Consider the following 16,604-nt stretch of genomic DNA (forward strand, 5'->3'; position numbering starts at 1 on the left):
TTCACGGTTGGGATGGTGTTCTTCGGCTTGCAAGCATCCCCCTTTTTCCTACAAACATAACAATGGTCATTATAGCCAAACAGTTCTATTTTTGTTTCATCAGACCAGAGGACATTTCTCCAAAAAGTGTGATCTTTGTCCCCATGTGCAGTTGCAAACCGTAATCTGACTTTTTTTATGGCGGTTTTGGAGCAGTGGCTTCTTCCTTGCTGAGCGGCCTTTCAGGTTATGTCGACATAGGACTCGTTTTACTGTGGAGATAGATACTTTGTACCTGTTTCCTCCAGAATCTTCACAAGGTCCTTTGCTGTTGTTCTGGGATTGAATTGCACTTTTCAGACAGAACGCATCTCCTTCCTGAGCGGTATGACGGCTGCGTGTTCCCATGGTGTTTATACTTGCGTACTATTGTTTGTACAGAAGAATGTGGTACCTTCAGGTGTTTGGAAATTGCTCCCAAGGATGAACCAGACTTGCAGAGGTCTGCAATGTTTTGTCTGAAGTCTTGGCTAATTTATTTTGATTTTCCCATGATGTCAAGCAAAGAGGCACTTTGTTTGAAGGTAGGTCTAGAAATACATCCACAGGTACACCTCCAATTGACTCAAATGTTGTCAATTAGCCTATCAGAAGCTTCTATAGCCATGACATCATTTTCTGGAATTTTCCAAGCTGTTTAAAGGCACAGTCAACTTATTGTATGTATACTTCTGACCCACTGGAATTGTGATGCAATGAATTATAAGTGAAATAAACTATAGCTTGTTAACAATACATTTGTGGAGTGGTTGAAAAACGAGTTTTAATGACTCCAACCTAAGTGTATGTAAACTTCCAACTTCAACTGTACGTGGTCTGCGGTTGAGGCCGGTTGGACGTACTGCCACATTCTTTTAAATAATATTGGAGGTGGCTTATGGAAGAGAAATGCAAATAAAATTATCTGGCAACAGCTCTGGTGGACATCAAAACTTGACTTCTTTGGCATTGTGTTGTGTGACAAAACTGCACATTTTAGAGTGTCCTTTTATTATCCCCAGCACAAGGTGCACCTGTGTAATGATAATGCCGCTTAATCAGGTGGATGGATTATCTTGGCAAAGGGGAAATGCTCACTAACAGGGATGTAAACAAATTTCTGCACAACATTTGAGACAAATAAGCCTCTGCGTATGGAACACTTAATTTCATTTTATTTCAGCTCGTGTAACATGCGTTTATATTTTTGTTCAGTGTGTATGGGAGCTTTTGCCAAATAACCATGTGATTTTCGGTAAATCAACCCGTACAAAGTGCAAACACACAAGACCACTAATCAAACAATAAACAGATAAGTCATTTGTTTTGGAGAGAGCAGGGAAGGGAAGGACATACACGTACTGAATACAAGCAGTAGATGAACACACGCATTAGGACGTGAACTCTTTTTTCCCAGTAGAGAAAATATATCATCCTCCTTAGACTACTTCTGATGCTGTAATATTTGCAAGTGACCTGCAGTGTAAGTACACTTTTTAGATGACTTTCTAAACATCTACCAATGACTCAATCATGATAGGCCTACTGTCATAAGGATATCATGGTTAGTTACTCTAGAAATAATATTTCGGATATTGTTTATCTATGTTGTTATAACTGCAAATGATATGTCTAATACTTTGCTTGTTGCACTAAGAAATGAGGCATGGGTGAATGGCCCACCGGATTAGGAAAGAATGCATGAATATGTGCCAAACTAAGCTTGCTTTTGTGTTCTATTGATTTTCTCCATTACCACTGACCCTTTGCCCGCTATGTCCCGCCATCCCTTCCTACCTCTTCTCTCCCCCTCTATCTTTCTTCATCTTCCCTAGATGAGGATTTCAGTCCTATCATGTGTCTCCCTCCTGCTCGTCTTTGAGGTAAACACGAAGAGCCAGTTTCCTGGAGAATGATTAAACACACTCTTGGTCTGAAAAGCATGCTAAATGGAGAACCTCTGTTAAATGCTTTTTAGTCCCGGGTCCGTTGTCTGTATTTACAAAGAGTAGGATTGCTGTTCGGCTTTAACTTTTAGATCATAATGAATATGATAATATGGACAGGGCAGACCTGTCGCTAGATCAGCAGTCCTACTCTAAGACACTTTTTGAATACGGGCCCAGCAGTGTAGGCGAAAATCTGGTTCTAATATTAATCTGTTTTTTTTAGGACAAATGCTAATGTAGGACAGAGACACCTCATGTACCTTACAGCCTCCACCTTCTTGTTTGGTTTTCCATCTCTGTCTCTCGATCCAGCTTTTCTCTTCCTCCATTGGGGTCCTGCATGGTGTACCTGGCTCCACCCTGGTCATCCCATGTCTCCCTGGCCAAAAACAACAAAGCTTTGCTGGGGCTAAGATCACCTGGAAATACAATGACTCCCTGGTTCCAGACTACCCACAATCCTCAGAGCAACTCAAGCTCTCCCCGGATGGCTTCTTTCTGGAAATCTCTCCTGTCAGTGTAGCCAACGAGGGGGACTATGAATGTGTGATCAAGCAGAATGATATGGAGTGGCAAAAAGTGCACATAGTCCAGGTTGATGGTGAGGACACATACTGCCACCTTCTATTTTCATCACATCTGCCTGTGACGTGATTTAGGCCTTTCTTGAAATAGACACTCGGCTTGTGGTTTTTACACACAACTTTATTTTAAAAAATCATGTTACTTTAGATTATTTGTGTAAAGTGTGCCTACATTTTTATACTTAGGAATGAATCTTTGAGTCCATGTTGAGGAGAGAAACAGGACGACAACTTGAGCAGAGGGTTTAGATCACAATGAATAAGGCATTCAGTCAATTTAAACACACAGCCCCAGAACTTCACTCTATTCATAGATTGCAATTGTTAAACTGGTGAAATATGGGGCCATTTTTTTTGTTGCAGTTTAGCAAACTCTTCAGGTCAGCAAACATTGCATTCATTTTGAGGTTGGCTCCAGAAATCAACTCCACTGTTGTGCTGTCTTTCATCTTGTTCTCTATCCCTCCAGTGTCCAGCAGCTACATTCTCAAGGTAAACGAAGGGTCCACTGTGAATTTACCTTGTGAACGCCCACCATTCAGCAAAGACCAGGTCCATTGGTACAGATATGATAAAGTAATGATGAACGGCACACGGAAGCAGTTGAATCCCACAGAGACTGGAGAAATGGTGGATGGTGACAGACTAGAATGGCTTTTTGGCCCCTTTGAAAAAGACATGACAATAACACTTAATGATGTCAAAATGGAGGATGCCGGCATGTACTACTGTGAGACAGCTGAGGAGGGCAGAGACAGCAGCAACTTTAATACAATTGAGCTAATTGTGGAAGGTAACGTAGCTAACCTTCTATTACACGCTAAAACTTTTGCATGTATATACACACACACGTTTGTTAAATTGGTGTAATTCACAAATGTAACATCAATTGGTTCCGAATAGCCATAATGCCCAAATGTTAGACTCTCACCTGCAATGTTCAAGACACTGTTACGCTCTAGATTTGTTGAAATTATAATAATAGTTTGCCATTTCTTTTAGCTGCGCCCACCATTCTTCCTTACTCCTGCGTTGGGTTCATGACCCCCTGGGAATCGTGTCAAGACGAGACCAGCAGGTCGTGGGAGGCCATGCTAAAAGAATCCCTCAATGAGTTCTCCATGAAGCTTTATGCCCATCTCAGCCAATCGCAGCCCATGAAAAACCTGCTCTTCTCTCCAATCAGTATCAGCGGGGTGTTAACCCACCTGTTACTAGGTAAGAAAGAGAGGGTGAGGTTTCTTTGGGTGAGGTTTCTTTAAAAGGAAACATGGGGAGGGGTTGTCCAAGTGCACTCAGGTTTTTTTTTTTTTTTTTTAATAAAGCAACATTCTTGATATAAACTCTTACTGTGTGAATAATAGACTCATGGGGAGCCAAGTAAAATACCTACTGTATCATTCTCTCTCTCTCTCTCTCTCTCTCTCTCTCTCTCTCTCTCTCTCTCATTAGGTGCTCGTGGCAAGACAAGGAGAGACATGGAGACAGCTCTCTGTCTGTCTCACGACTTCTTCTGCGTTCATTCCGAGATGAAGAAACTGAAGCTGAAACTTCAGGACACACTGAAGATGGCCTCTCAGATCTATTACAACCCCAGTACTACCAGAGCACAATTAGTACTCATGATAATTATAACTTATTCTCCAGCTATAATTTCGAATTCTCGTCGTATATATTGTCAATTTAATCATGAGTCGCAGACACCCCTTAACTCACTGTCTGTCTGTCCACCTCTCTGACATTCCCTCTCTCTCCCACCTCAGACATGAAGTTGAGTGAGTCCTTTACCAACCAATCCATGCAGTTCTACGATGCGGATCCAGTCAAATTGACCAATAGTAGTGAGGTAAACGTGGAAATGATCAACAGCTGGGTGGCGAAGCAGACAAATAATAAAATCAAAGAGCTGGTCGACTCTGTTCCTGCCCACACCGAACTGGTACTCCTCAATGCTGTGTATTTCAATGGTCAGTATCGTGTGTGTGTGTGTGTGTGTGTGTGTGTGTGTGCGTGTGCGTGTGCGTGTGTGTGTGTGTGATCAAAGTAAGATCTTGATAAGCACCGATGCTCTATCTATCTGATAGGATATAGTCTATTTTAGCGGAGTTTGTGGGTTATAAACATATCTGTTTTAGGTCAATGGAAGATGAAATTTGATGAAAAATCAAAGAAGTCTTCATTTTTGAAACTGAATGGTGATACTGTGAAGGTGCCTGTCCTCTACAGTGCCAAATACAAATTGGCTATGCAATACGTCCCGGCAGTGAAGGCACAGGTAACCATTTTGAATACACACACCCACACCTACATGCATAGCTACACTAGAAGCAGTCACACACACGATCTACATAACATTCTGACCTTGCCTATCACCCATAGGTGGCGATGTTCCCTCTCTCTGGTGAAAGTAGCCTGTTCATCCTGCTCCCGCCCACTGCCAAGCTCTCTGATCTGCAATTGGTGGAGGGGAAGATGACGGACAAGGCAGTGAGTCAGATGGTGGAGCAGATGAATCAGGTGTCTCCCCAGGGCACCGAGGTCACTCTGCCCAAAATCAAACTGGACGTCCGGACCGAGATGAACACCCTGCTCAGGAAGATAGGTCTGTTTGTATGCATGTCATGTCTGTGTCTATCTGTCTGTCTTTTAGCTTACCTGCTGCCTGACTTTTGGAATTACAAGACTTTTGTTATAGCCACCTGATTCAATTAATCACCAAGCCCTTGATTGGTTGAACCAGATGTTTGTGCTTGGCTACTACGGAAAGGTGCACACCCAGATGCAGGAATGAATTTCCCCAGGTCGTTCTAAGTCAACCTAAACCAACAAAACAAATTCCAATCATTTATATACCTCTGGCTTTTCTTGATTTGCCTCTCTCACTTCACTCCCTCCCTTTCTTTGATCTCCCTCTATCCTTCTTTTTTTCCTTCTGGCCCTCTTCGCTCTCCTTCTCCATATCCCCCTCCTCTTACTCCCCCGCCTCTTTCTTCCCTTAGGTTTGTCTGAGCTGTTCGACAGCACCAACCTGTGTGGCCTCTACCCTGACAACGAGTTGCTCCTGACGGACGCCCGCCACCGGGCCTTCCTCTCCCTGACGGAGCAAGGTGTGGAGGCTGGTGCGGCCACTTCCCTCTCTTTCTCCCGCTCCTTCTCTTCCTTCTCAGCCCTCAGGCCCTTCCTGATGATACTGTGGAGCGACCAGGCCAAGGCCCCACTGTTCGTGGGCCGAGTGACCGAGCCGTGAGAGAAGGAGGAAGAGAGAGGGAGCGAGAGTAGCATGCATGTAGAAAAAGCCATGTTTGCAAAGGAAAGGACATTAGCAATAATATTAGCAGTATTACTTCATTGAGAGATTGTGCTTTTTGACGATGCTGTACGTTTAATCATCAGTGCGTTTCATCATATAATATAAATCGATATAGACTCATTATAATGACATGTTCATTGTAACTTCGTAGAATGACTATCAAAGTGTTTTAAAACGAAATGCTTGTGAGGGCTCGCTGTAGGTTGTCACAAAATGCATGACTTGTCAAAGAATAAAAGGTGACAACATCTCTCCACATGTGGTATGGAAATCTTTTTTGGGGGACAAATGTCACATTTAAATCACTCTTCTGTCCAACAACGTACACAGTAAGCCACTCAAACGGGTTCAGTTTATTTTGAGAAGTAGTTCCACAAATTCACCACAGGATGGCAATCACACCGTATGTTCCACATAGAGATAGACAGTACAGTATGTCAGTGAGTACACAGGGATGCTGTAACAATAGTCCTCCCCCTCCACCATGTCTCCCCATTCCATTAATGTCATTAAAGGAAGACAATGTCAATATCCATGACGATAAAGGTTTTAAAGCAACGGCAGAACCGAGTAAAGCATAAAATTGAGCAAGTTACCCTGAATTATCCCTTATTTTTTTTCTTACAAACAGTAAATTACAAACCAACGAGTACACAGCAGCGATGATAGCTGTAACAGATTTGATTGATGATACCATGTCAAAGATATCAACAAGAAAGAAAATGGCATTGATCAATGTTAGTTACAATGTTAGTTACATATGCATATATATGACAATTGTTAAACATGCATTTCGTTATTAGACTGTTAAGATGCATACGTTTTTTTTTTTGTCACATGATGAACAAAGTCAAGTTCGCTTGACCGACAACATATCAAAATAAAAGGCAGAGATAGAGAGAATCTGAGTGAAAATAAACCACCAGATCACCTGGACAAGAGAAGAAATATCTCCCGTTGTTACATCAGAACTTCAAGCCTGGCTTCCCATGATAAGGAATATCCCGGGGAGGGAAGTACCTACATACTAAGTAACTTGTGGAATAGACACTGGCTGGAATGCGGTTTTAACCAATCATCTTTCAGGATTAGACCCACCCGTTGTATACATACGCAGTATAACATACAAAAAAAACTAAAACATGAATGCATCTTTGACAACATATCACATAGTGATATCGGAGATGTTTATCATCTGATTATTCATTTCACTGTTGTTGCTGCGCGTGGAGAGGCTTCCTGTATCGTCGTTGGTGTGCATAGAGAAGAACAGATTCCGCCCTCTCCACTCCGCCACCATCTTTGTCAAGGTCAATCAACGTGTGTTCTTGGTGACCGCGAAAGACTAGACGAGCTGAACTTCTCACTCGTCGTTTCAGAGTTCAGTACCTAGCTTTGACGATCCATGATCCATGTCACAGTCCCCCTATATTTGACCCCTAGCCATGCTGAATCGTCTTTGTTTTTTTGCTATCCATGATGACGCCTTCATTCACACCTTTGTTCAAGTACAGAATTACGAACACAGAGATCCCAGACAACGATTAGAAAGTAAGAAAAAGTCCAGGAGACTGTTGACTGACTGAAATGTCTAATCACACTACAGGGCTGACCCAAACCATACTGTGCTGGCCTGGATATTTTATTTTCACATAGTCCTTTTTTCATTCCAGCAACTACAGTAGATGAGTAACCAGGCCAGTGTGATACAGCTTGGCTTGACTTGGCTATGTTTGTCTCAGTAGTGTGAAAAGGGTAACAGTGTGCTTTAGTGGGCCAACGTTGGAACTATAAGGTGTCCAAACTGTAGCCAGGGGCCACAGGGTTGGGCCTCTGTCCTTAGTGTGGTTAACCCCTCGAGGTCTGTCTCTGGTGAAGGAATCCGTGGTGAGAAGTCACTGTCTACTTTATGCTAGTGTTTTTTGTTGTTGCGAGGAATGGTGGGGGAGTGAGGTGTCCATGAGTGTGTTTAGATTCAATGCATGGACACGCACACACACAGACATATACACAATGCACACACACACACACACACACACACACACACACACACACACACACACACCACGTCTTGTCAGTGTCCTTTGATCCTGCATGTACATTAGTCCATGATTGTCCACACAGTCCAGTGGTCGAGCCTCAGGGAGGGATTGTTGCCATGCTGAGTATAATTCATCACAGCCAATCTCTCTTTCCTCCAGGGAAATCTCTGCTGTCCATCCCTGCAAGTCTGGCAACCCATGGTAGTCTTTTAAGCTCTATGGGCAGTCCTCTCTCATAAAAACAGCCTGGGTAGTCTCTCTCGCATAGTTCCCTAAACAAACCCTAACTCCTAGACCTAGACACTTCTTGATATGCTCGACTAAGACATGAATAGATGAGTAAATTGATAAAATCTCAAATTAACCTATTCCTTTGGTTACAGGTGGGTTTTTTTCTCCATATTTCTCACACTAATAGTTTTTTTTATCTCCATGATGGAACATTTGAAAGTCATAAGAGACTCAGCGAAATTGAAAAAATCCTGGCATTTATAAATAACATCTTAGTGTAAGGGCGCCTTAAAGAAGGAGGAAACTCTCTACGTCCTCGACAGCTACTGGGATGTGCATGCCTTTGTTCCAGCATGTACACACCCGATGACACTTATTGTCGTCCAGACTGCATTAGGTTGGAGCTGGAGCAAAAGCCTGCATACCCAGTAGTTGGTATTTGATAACCCCTGATAACCCCTCTTTAGAGCAGAGGGCTATAGTTTGTTTGAGACTGTGCCGCAGAAATCTCTCTGTGTAGCTTTCAAGTCACTCAAAGTCAAAGGTCAAAGGGCACAGAGCAGGGTTTAGAGAATAATCCAGACTGATGGTTATCTTGTGTGACTGTCACCAAGGAAAAGTGACTCACTGGACTGCCAGCCATACTGTTGCACATGTGACAGGACATCAGTTTGTTAGACCAGGGAGACATCCAGGGAACATAGGAGTGAGTGTCGTACTGTAGGAGTGAGTCTTGTCTCTTTTTTTCTGTCTTTCTTCACAGCTCCATGCTTTGGATGGATGGAGACATTTGGAGACATGCTTACAGACAAACACACACACGCTCATTCACACAAAAACACACGTGCCCACACATTTGTATGCAAAATGTATGCACACACAAACACTCACTCACACACAAAGACACATACACACAGGATAAGGGGAGATACAGACACCCACTGTCATCACGTACAGATATCGGAAAAGTACACAGAGACAGTACCGTCAGATGGATCCTTTTGTGCTTTAACGTCATGGTGTGCCAGTTTGCATCAGAGCGACAACCACCATAATAAAAATCTATAGCAGGTGACTTACCCAACTTGTCCTCGTCATTTGGGTACTTTGTATAGTAAATCAGGGATGCAGAGGGGGGTAAGCACATGCTAACGCTGTTAACGCACCTTGGTGAATACTGTTTTCACACCTATTACGCTAAATTAGCGCTAGCACTGTTAGCGCTGTTAGCACTATTAGGGCTGTTAGTACTGTTAGCATTGTTAGCGCTGTTAGTACTGGTACCATTGTTAGTACTGTTAGCGCTGTTAGCATTGTTAGCGCTGTTTGAATTGCTAGCATAGTTAACGCTCGAACTGAGTCATGGGTAACTGCATATGTGGAGTGTGTCTGAAAGTTGACGTGGCGAAAGAAGTGGGTTGATCAACACAAGCGGGTATATGGAAAGCGAATCATTAAATTGGGCAGATTTGTTGGCGCTAAAGACCGTTTAGCGTGGCTGACTGGGCTGCACGAGGAGTGTATACGCCAGTGCGAATGTGCCGTTGTATCGAGGTGTCTGCCAACCTGAGGTGCTTCCCACTGGGCAGCCGTATCAGCTGTGTCGCTAGCAGTAGCTAAAGTGGACATTTTTGCCCTCCCATTATTTTATTTAAAGTGGGATAGCAGCCTACACAATAAATAACTAATATTGATAACTATCTAGACGTCACCTTGATACAACCTACTCAAGGGCATGAACGGCAACAACACCGGGTCTGTCGCTTCCACTTGCTAAGCACTTTTGTCCCGCAACGGCGTGGGAAGTACAGTGAGGGAAAAAAGTATTTGAGCCCCTGCTGATTTTGTACGTTTGCCCACTGTCAAAGAAATGATCAGTCTATAATTTTAATGGTAGGTTTATTTGAACAGTGAGAGACAGAATAACAACACAAAAATCCAGAAAAACGTATGTCCAAAATGTTATACAATTATTTGCATTTTAATGAGGGAAATAAGTATTTGACCCCTCTGCAAAACATGACTTAGTACTTGTTGGCAATCACAGAGGTCAGACGTTTCTTGTAGTTGGCCACCAGGTTTGCACACATCTCAGGAGGGATTTTGTCCCACTCCTCTTTGCAGAACTTCTCCAAGTCATTAAGGTTTCGATGCTGACGTTTGGCAACTCGAACCTTCAGCTCCCTCCACAGATTTTCTATGGGATTAAGGTCTGGAGACTGGCTAGGCCACTCCAGGACCTTAATGTGCTTCTTCTTGAGCCACTCCTTTGTTGCCTTGGCCGTGTGTTTTGGGTCATTGTCATGCTGGAATACCCATCCACGACCCATTTTCAATGCCCTGGCTGAGGGAAGGAGGTTCTCACCCAAGATTTGACTTGACGGTACATGGCCCCGTCCATCGTCCCTTTGATGCGGTGAAGTTGTCCTGTCCCCTCAGCAGAAAAACACCCCCAAAGCATAATGTTTCCACCTCCATTTTTGACGGTGGGGATGGTGTTCTTGGGGTCATAGGCAGCATTCCTCCTCCTCCAAACACGGCGAGTTAAGTTGATGCCAAAGAGCTCCATTTTGGTCTCATCTGACCACAACACTTTCACCCAGTTGTCCTCTGAATCATTCAGATGTTCAAACTTCAGACGGGCATGTATATGTGCTTTCTTGAGCAGGGGGACCTTGCGGGCGCTGCAGGATTTCAGTCCTTCACGGCGTGGTGTGTTACCAATTGTTTTCTTGGTGACTATGGTCCCAGCTGCCTTGAGATCATTGACAAGATCCTCCCGTGTAGTTCTGGCCGATTCCTCACCGTTCTCATGATCATTGCAACTCCACGAGGTGAGATCTTGCATGGAGCCCCAGGCGGAGGGAGATTGACAGTTCTTTTGTGTTTCTTCCATTTGCGAATAATCGCACCAACTGTTGTCACCTTCTTACCAAGCTGCTTGGCGATGGTCTTGTAGCCCATTCCAGCCTTGTGTAGGTCTACAATCTTGTCCCTGACATCCTTGGAGAGCTCTTTGGTCTTGGCCATGGTGGAGAGTTTGGAATCTGATTGATTGATTGCTTTTTTGGACAGGTGTCTTTTATACAGGTAACAAACTGAGATTAAGAGCACTCCCTTTAAGAGTGTGCTCCTAATCTCAGCTCGTTACTTGTATAAAAGACACCTGGGAGCCAGAAATCTTTCTGATTGAGAGGGTGTCAAATACTTATTTCCCTCATTAAAATGCAAATCAATTTATAACATTTTTGACATGCGTTTTTCAGGATTTTTTTGTTGTTATTCTGTCTCTCACTTTTCAAATAAACCTACCATTAAAATTATAGGCTGATCATTTCTTTGTCAGTGGGCAAACGTACAAAATCAGCAGGGGATCAAATACTTTTTTCCCTCACTGTAGCTACCTAGTGTAGCCAACATCAGGGTGATAGTCACAGTAAGCACACACAGACATCTCATTCAAGCAACAGTACACCCATCATTAGTACTTTTAATAAAAAATTCTAAGTTGTCAGTTTTATTCACTGAAAATATAAAAATATTTGTAGCAGTGAAATACAATTTGCGCTCATCTTCTGGCTTCAAAACTGAAGTCCAAACACTTGCGGTATGGTAGTTGCATGGTAAGAAACGCAAAACAACACCGCTCGGTCAAAACCGTCTAACCAATAACAGAGCGCTGATGTTACCCCCATCGTTGTTGATCCACCCACTTTATTCGCCGCAGCCACTTTCAGAGACACACCAAGTATGCAGTTACCCATCCTAGAAGTGTTATAGCAGTTAGCATTAGCGTTGCTAGACGCCAGTCATCTCAACCAGACGTTCAGCACTCTTACCCGCCTTTTTCAACTACATCCCTAGTAGAAACAACATGTGACTACAACGTTCGTAACAAGACCTTGTTGGGCAATGGGCCCAAAGGTGCTTACAGACTGTTCCAGTATTGTAGTTACAGTGCAGGTAAGATATTCTACACTATTAATGTGTACATTTGAATGACTGAAATACCAGTGACTTCACAATATTGAGGGCTAAGGTCAAATTTGTTTGCACCTTCACATTAAACATTTCATTGAGGGACATTTTCACAAATGTATTTACTTAGAAAAAAGCTACATTGGGATAATTACCTACTATTATGATTTGTATTATAATTACTATTATTATTGTTATTATTATATCATCATTATCCATATCATTATTGCATGTTTTATCACTTTATTACTTTATTACTTTATTATTTCTTTCCTTCTTCACCATTCATTGATTATCGTTTAATAATTGCGATAAAGTGTGTGTGTATGTCAGTCACTGCGGGGGGGCCTCCGGAGGGGCTCCTTGCTGTGTGAGGGTGTGCCAGTACTCAACTTTCTTGCCGATGTGTTTGAGACACTCGAACCAATGTTTCAGCCTCACTCCCTTGGCATTTATGCCCAGTTCAACTCCGCCTGTGAGAGAGGGAACAGGCGGAGAAGGTGGAAGGGAGAGAGAGACAGACAGAGAGAGATAGACAAAAAGAGAAAGAGAGGGAGAGGAAGAAGGAGAGAAGAGAAAGTGAAAGGAAATCTTTAACCTTAAGTCAGGTAGGTGAGTCATCAAGAAAAACATATATTTTACATGAACAACCTAGCGACAGACATTCAGACAGACAGACACGCAGACAGATCCACAGAGAAATAAACAGAGAGACACGGGAGACACACAGGGAGAGAGAGAACAGCAAGAAAAAGGGGAGCGATTAAGAAAGAGGGGAGTTGATAAATAACGATAAATTGACAGATAGGAAACGAGAGAGAGAGATGAACAGAGAAAGACAGAGTCATCACTGGGGGGGGCTTCATCAGACAGACAGAGGTTTTCCTGGCTGTGATTGCATAGTTGATGGAGTGTGAAGTTTTCAACACAGTATTTAACAGACGCCGGATTTCACATCTCAAACATGCTCAATAGCTCATCTGTGGCCCCACTAAGCCTTGGTATTATACTCAGATACAGTGAGAGGTGTGGGGGAGGTTAATGCTGTTCTCTTACATAACTCACACTCCCTCGGAACCAGACATACACACATGAACACACAGTCCTCACAAGTATAGTAACACAAACACACACACAGATCCCACTGGGCACAGACTTCAATTCAACATCTATTCCACGTTGGTTCAACGTAATTTCATTGAAATAATGTGGAAACGATGTTGATTCAACCAGCGTGTGCCCAGCGGGACGTGTGTAATTGCATGTGCGCAAACGCACCTCGCCCAAGTTTCAGAGAGCAAGTGTGTTTGGATAGTCGTCTCACGTACCTTCCTAATGACCCGTTTTCATTCTTGCCACCAACAAACACAGACACACACACAGTGGTACACACACCTGACCTGTTTGCCCAGTTTGTTTGTTTAGGCCACTCAAGTACCCCCCTAATGACCTTCCACCACCCCCCCCACACACACACACACACACACACACACAGATCGATACCATGTTTCATGAGCCCTGAGGGGTGTGGGTGACAAATGGCGGGCGATTATGCGACCCGGCGTGGGACGAGAGAAAGAGGGGCGAGAGAGAAACACTGACGGATGGGATGAGATGGATGAGGGAGGACCTGGCGGGGGCCGTCCCACTCCCTTTCTCTTTTCCTCCTCTTCTATTCCTCCCCTTCTCCTCCTTCTTCGACACCTCTGTCTTTGTGCAAAATGAGAGGTCCAGTCCGCCCATCAATTGCTCCCACAAATCAGGGGGGACACTGCAACTCTCTCTCCATCTCTCCTCCTATCTCTCTGCCTTCCAAATTACTCTATTTCTTTTTCATTTTTCTGTCCCTGGCTTCTCATCTTCTTCCTCCATCATTCTTCCTGGCCTTTACAGAGAGTATTTGACAGCACATTTGCTTCTCCCTCTGCTCTATCCGTCTTTTTTCCTCTCGGTCACTCCCCCCTTTCTCTTCCCCATCTTCCTCCCGTCTCGCTCTGTCTCTCCCAGTATCACAGTCATTTTCCGCAGTGCTAACAGATCTAGGCCATTGTGTATGTTGGCCATTACACCATAATGATAACAGTCATGGGAGAGGTTAGCCGGAGCAGTGTGTTAGAGCGATGGCCTTTTTCCCCTTCTCTTCTGGCACGGGTAATAACTCACAAACGTTATGTCCTCAGCTTGAGAGAGAGAGAGAGAGAGAGAGAGAGAGAGAGATGTAGGGAGAGAGAGATGACATGGTGGGGTGAGTGAGAGAGAGGGAGAGAGAGAGGGCATGAAGGATAGATTGAGTGTATGCGTGTGTGTGTGTGTGTGTGTGTGTGTGTGTGTGTGTGTGTGTGTGTGTGTGTGTGTGTGTGTGTGTGTGTGTGTGTGTGTGTGTGTGTGTGTGTGTGTCTGTGTGAAAGAGAGAGTGGGCCTGAGATAAATAGAAAGGGTGAGTTGGAGAAAGAGAGAGAGAGAGAGCAAGGGAGAGAGAGCGAGGGCACTAGGGAGACAGTCGGAAAGAGAGAGAGACTCAGCCTGTTACAGGGAACCTCCAGATGGGAGTAAAACACTTTGATCTCAAGGCCTTCCAGCTCCCTGGGAGACAATCCATTCTGCCCCAGCTGCCTCCCCACCGGTTCTCCCTGTGATATACGGTACACGCCGGGCCGTGTCAGAGCTGTTTAGTGCCTCACAAAGCAGTGTGAATCTGACGTGTCGCCCCGTTGAGGAATTGAGGACAGCTTTCTGTCGCTCTCGTTTTCATTTCCCAATGCTCTTGCTTCTTCACATTCGGCCCCGCAGGCCTTTCCCTCTTTTCTGCTCGTTTTCATTTCATCCCCCTTTTCAGTTCTTCCATCTTTCACTATTTATTCTCCTCCTTTCACTCCCTCCCTCTCTTTTACCTATGACGTCATTGCTCCCTCCCTCTCTTTTACCTATGACGTCATCGCTCCCTCCCTCTCTTTTACCTATGATGTCATTGCTCCCTCCCTCTCTTTTACCTATGACATCATTGCTCCCTCCCTCTCTTTTGCCTATGACGTCATTGCTCATCACACTGCGGCCCGCGTTGCTTTCCTCCTCGCACCCACAAATTCTATTACATTATTTTCTGTAGCTATATTTCTCGCTCTCTACCTCTCCTCCTTTCCCTCACTCCCCCTTTCTCTTACCTATGAAGTCGTTGCTCATCCCCAGATCGTAGTCCCATACAGAGATCTCCAGGGTTTTCTTCGCCAGCTGGTCGTGTGGAACTTCATACACAAACTCCTGTAATGAACAGAGGTAGAGAGAGCGAAAGGTATTCATGTACTCACACTTAGCGGAAATTATTCAGATTATGTTTAACATTGAATGTGAAACATGCATTGACTTAAATTCACATTGATGGTAGGGTAGGTAGTTATGCGGTATTGAAGGAGATGGAAAATGTATTCAAGTTATGGCACATACTGTATACAGTCCTGGAATTAAATTATGGAATTAAATGCATGGGAGAATATTCTTACACAAATGCATGAGAAGGGGTAAGCTATAGCTCTCCATCACTTCCAAGGGCATACAATTCAACTTCAACAAACAACATTAATATAATATATTATATATCTTGCACATCTGGTTGCCAAATGTGAGTCAGAGAAATGGGTTGCCAGGTACAGATGTAGGATCTTAATTTGATCATCCTTTTGTTGCTGAGGATTTTCCTGCAAACTTGTAGTGTAAAACTTTGAGTTTTAAAAAGGCTTCTAAAGTTTGTGATTTCCACTTTGAAATTTCAGAATTGATTTGCCCTAATGAACAATGTATCAACCCATACAAAAATGTTCATTAATTATAATCCACAAAATAATTCACGTTTATTGTTGCTAAGGATTATTTTCCTGCAGTAGCAAACTGCTAAAATTAAGAACCTACATCTGTATGTGTTTATGGGAAGAATGATAGATATTACTTCACTGGAAGTTTGTCAGGTATTGGTTTATGTATTAGGGAGAGTGATTTGTAGTGCTCGGAGCGGGTGGAAGTACCTCATTAAACTCGGGATTGAGAGTTTTCTTCTTCACTGTGGTTTTGTACTTGGACTTTTTCCCCATATCAGGCTGCAGCACACTGAGAGAGAGGGAGAAAAGAGCGAGGGAGATATAGAGAGAAAGGGAAGGAGGGGATGAGAGTGTGAAAGAGAATGAGGCATAGTGAGAGAGAGTTAGAGGGCATGGGAAAGCACAGAGGAGAAAGGGAGCAAGCGAAAGCGAGATCGAGAGGGAGAGGGAGAGAGAGATATGAAGGGAGAGCAGGAGAATGAGAAAAATATGGAATCTTAATTAGACAGTTGACACAGCATGACGACTGAAAATGCCGCTTTTCCCCTATATTTCTGACACAGGTCTTTTATTGTTTCTGAAACATCAAAGCAAATTATCTTCCATTTAGTCTTACGCCCCGATATGACATTAAACCCCACCGGAACGAGGGAGGAAAATAGAACAAAGAGAGACAGTGAGAG

General features: G+C 43.6%; 2 protein-coding genes across 2 annotated transcripts in view; one reads left to right on the forward strand and one right to left on the reverse strand.

The window, feature by feature from the left end:
• Nucleotides 1-1,306: 1,306 nt before the first annotated feature.
• Nucleotides 1,307-6,117, forward strand: LOC106602690 (plasma protease C1 inhibitor). Its single transcript, XM_014195472.2, has 10 exons — nt 1,307-1,501; nt 1,854-1,901; nt 2,280-2,568; nt 3,021-3,344; nt 3,554-3,769; nt 4,004-4,147; nt 4,315-4,518; nt 4,687-4,826; nt 4,931-5,153; nt 5,551-6,117. Exons 2-10 carry the CDS (start codon nt 1,854-1,856, stop codon nt 5,796-5,798), a joined length of 1,836 nt encoding a protein of 611 aa, XP_014050947.1. The 5' UTR covers nt 1,307-1,501; the 3' UTR covers nt 5,799-6,117.
• A 5,347-nt stretch (nt 6,118-11,464) lies between these two features.
• LOC106602691 (double C2-like domain-containing protein beta) overlaps nt 11,465-16,604 on the reverse strand; it is a 50,803-nt gene continuing 45,663 nt past the window's right edge. Inside the window, 3 exon segments of the mRNA XM_014195474.2 lie at nt 11,465-12,585; nt 15,274-15,370; nt 16,129-16,210. Of these exon segments, the coding sequence (XP_014050949.1) occupies nt 12,446-12,585; nt 15,274-15,370; nt 16,129-16,210 (319 nt within the window). The 3' untranslated portion in view covers nt 11,465-12,445.

The sequence above is a fragment of the Salmo salar genome, chromosome ssa04 (genome assembly GCF_905237065.1).
Source record: "Salmo salar chromosome ssa04, Ssal_v3.1, whole genome shotgun sequence".
Lineage (NCBI taxonomy): Eukaryota > Metazoa > Chordata > Actinopteri > Salmoniformes > Salmonidae > Salmo > Salmo salar.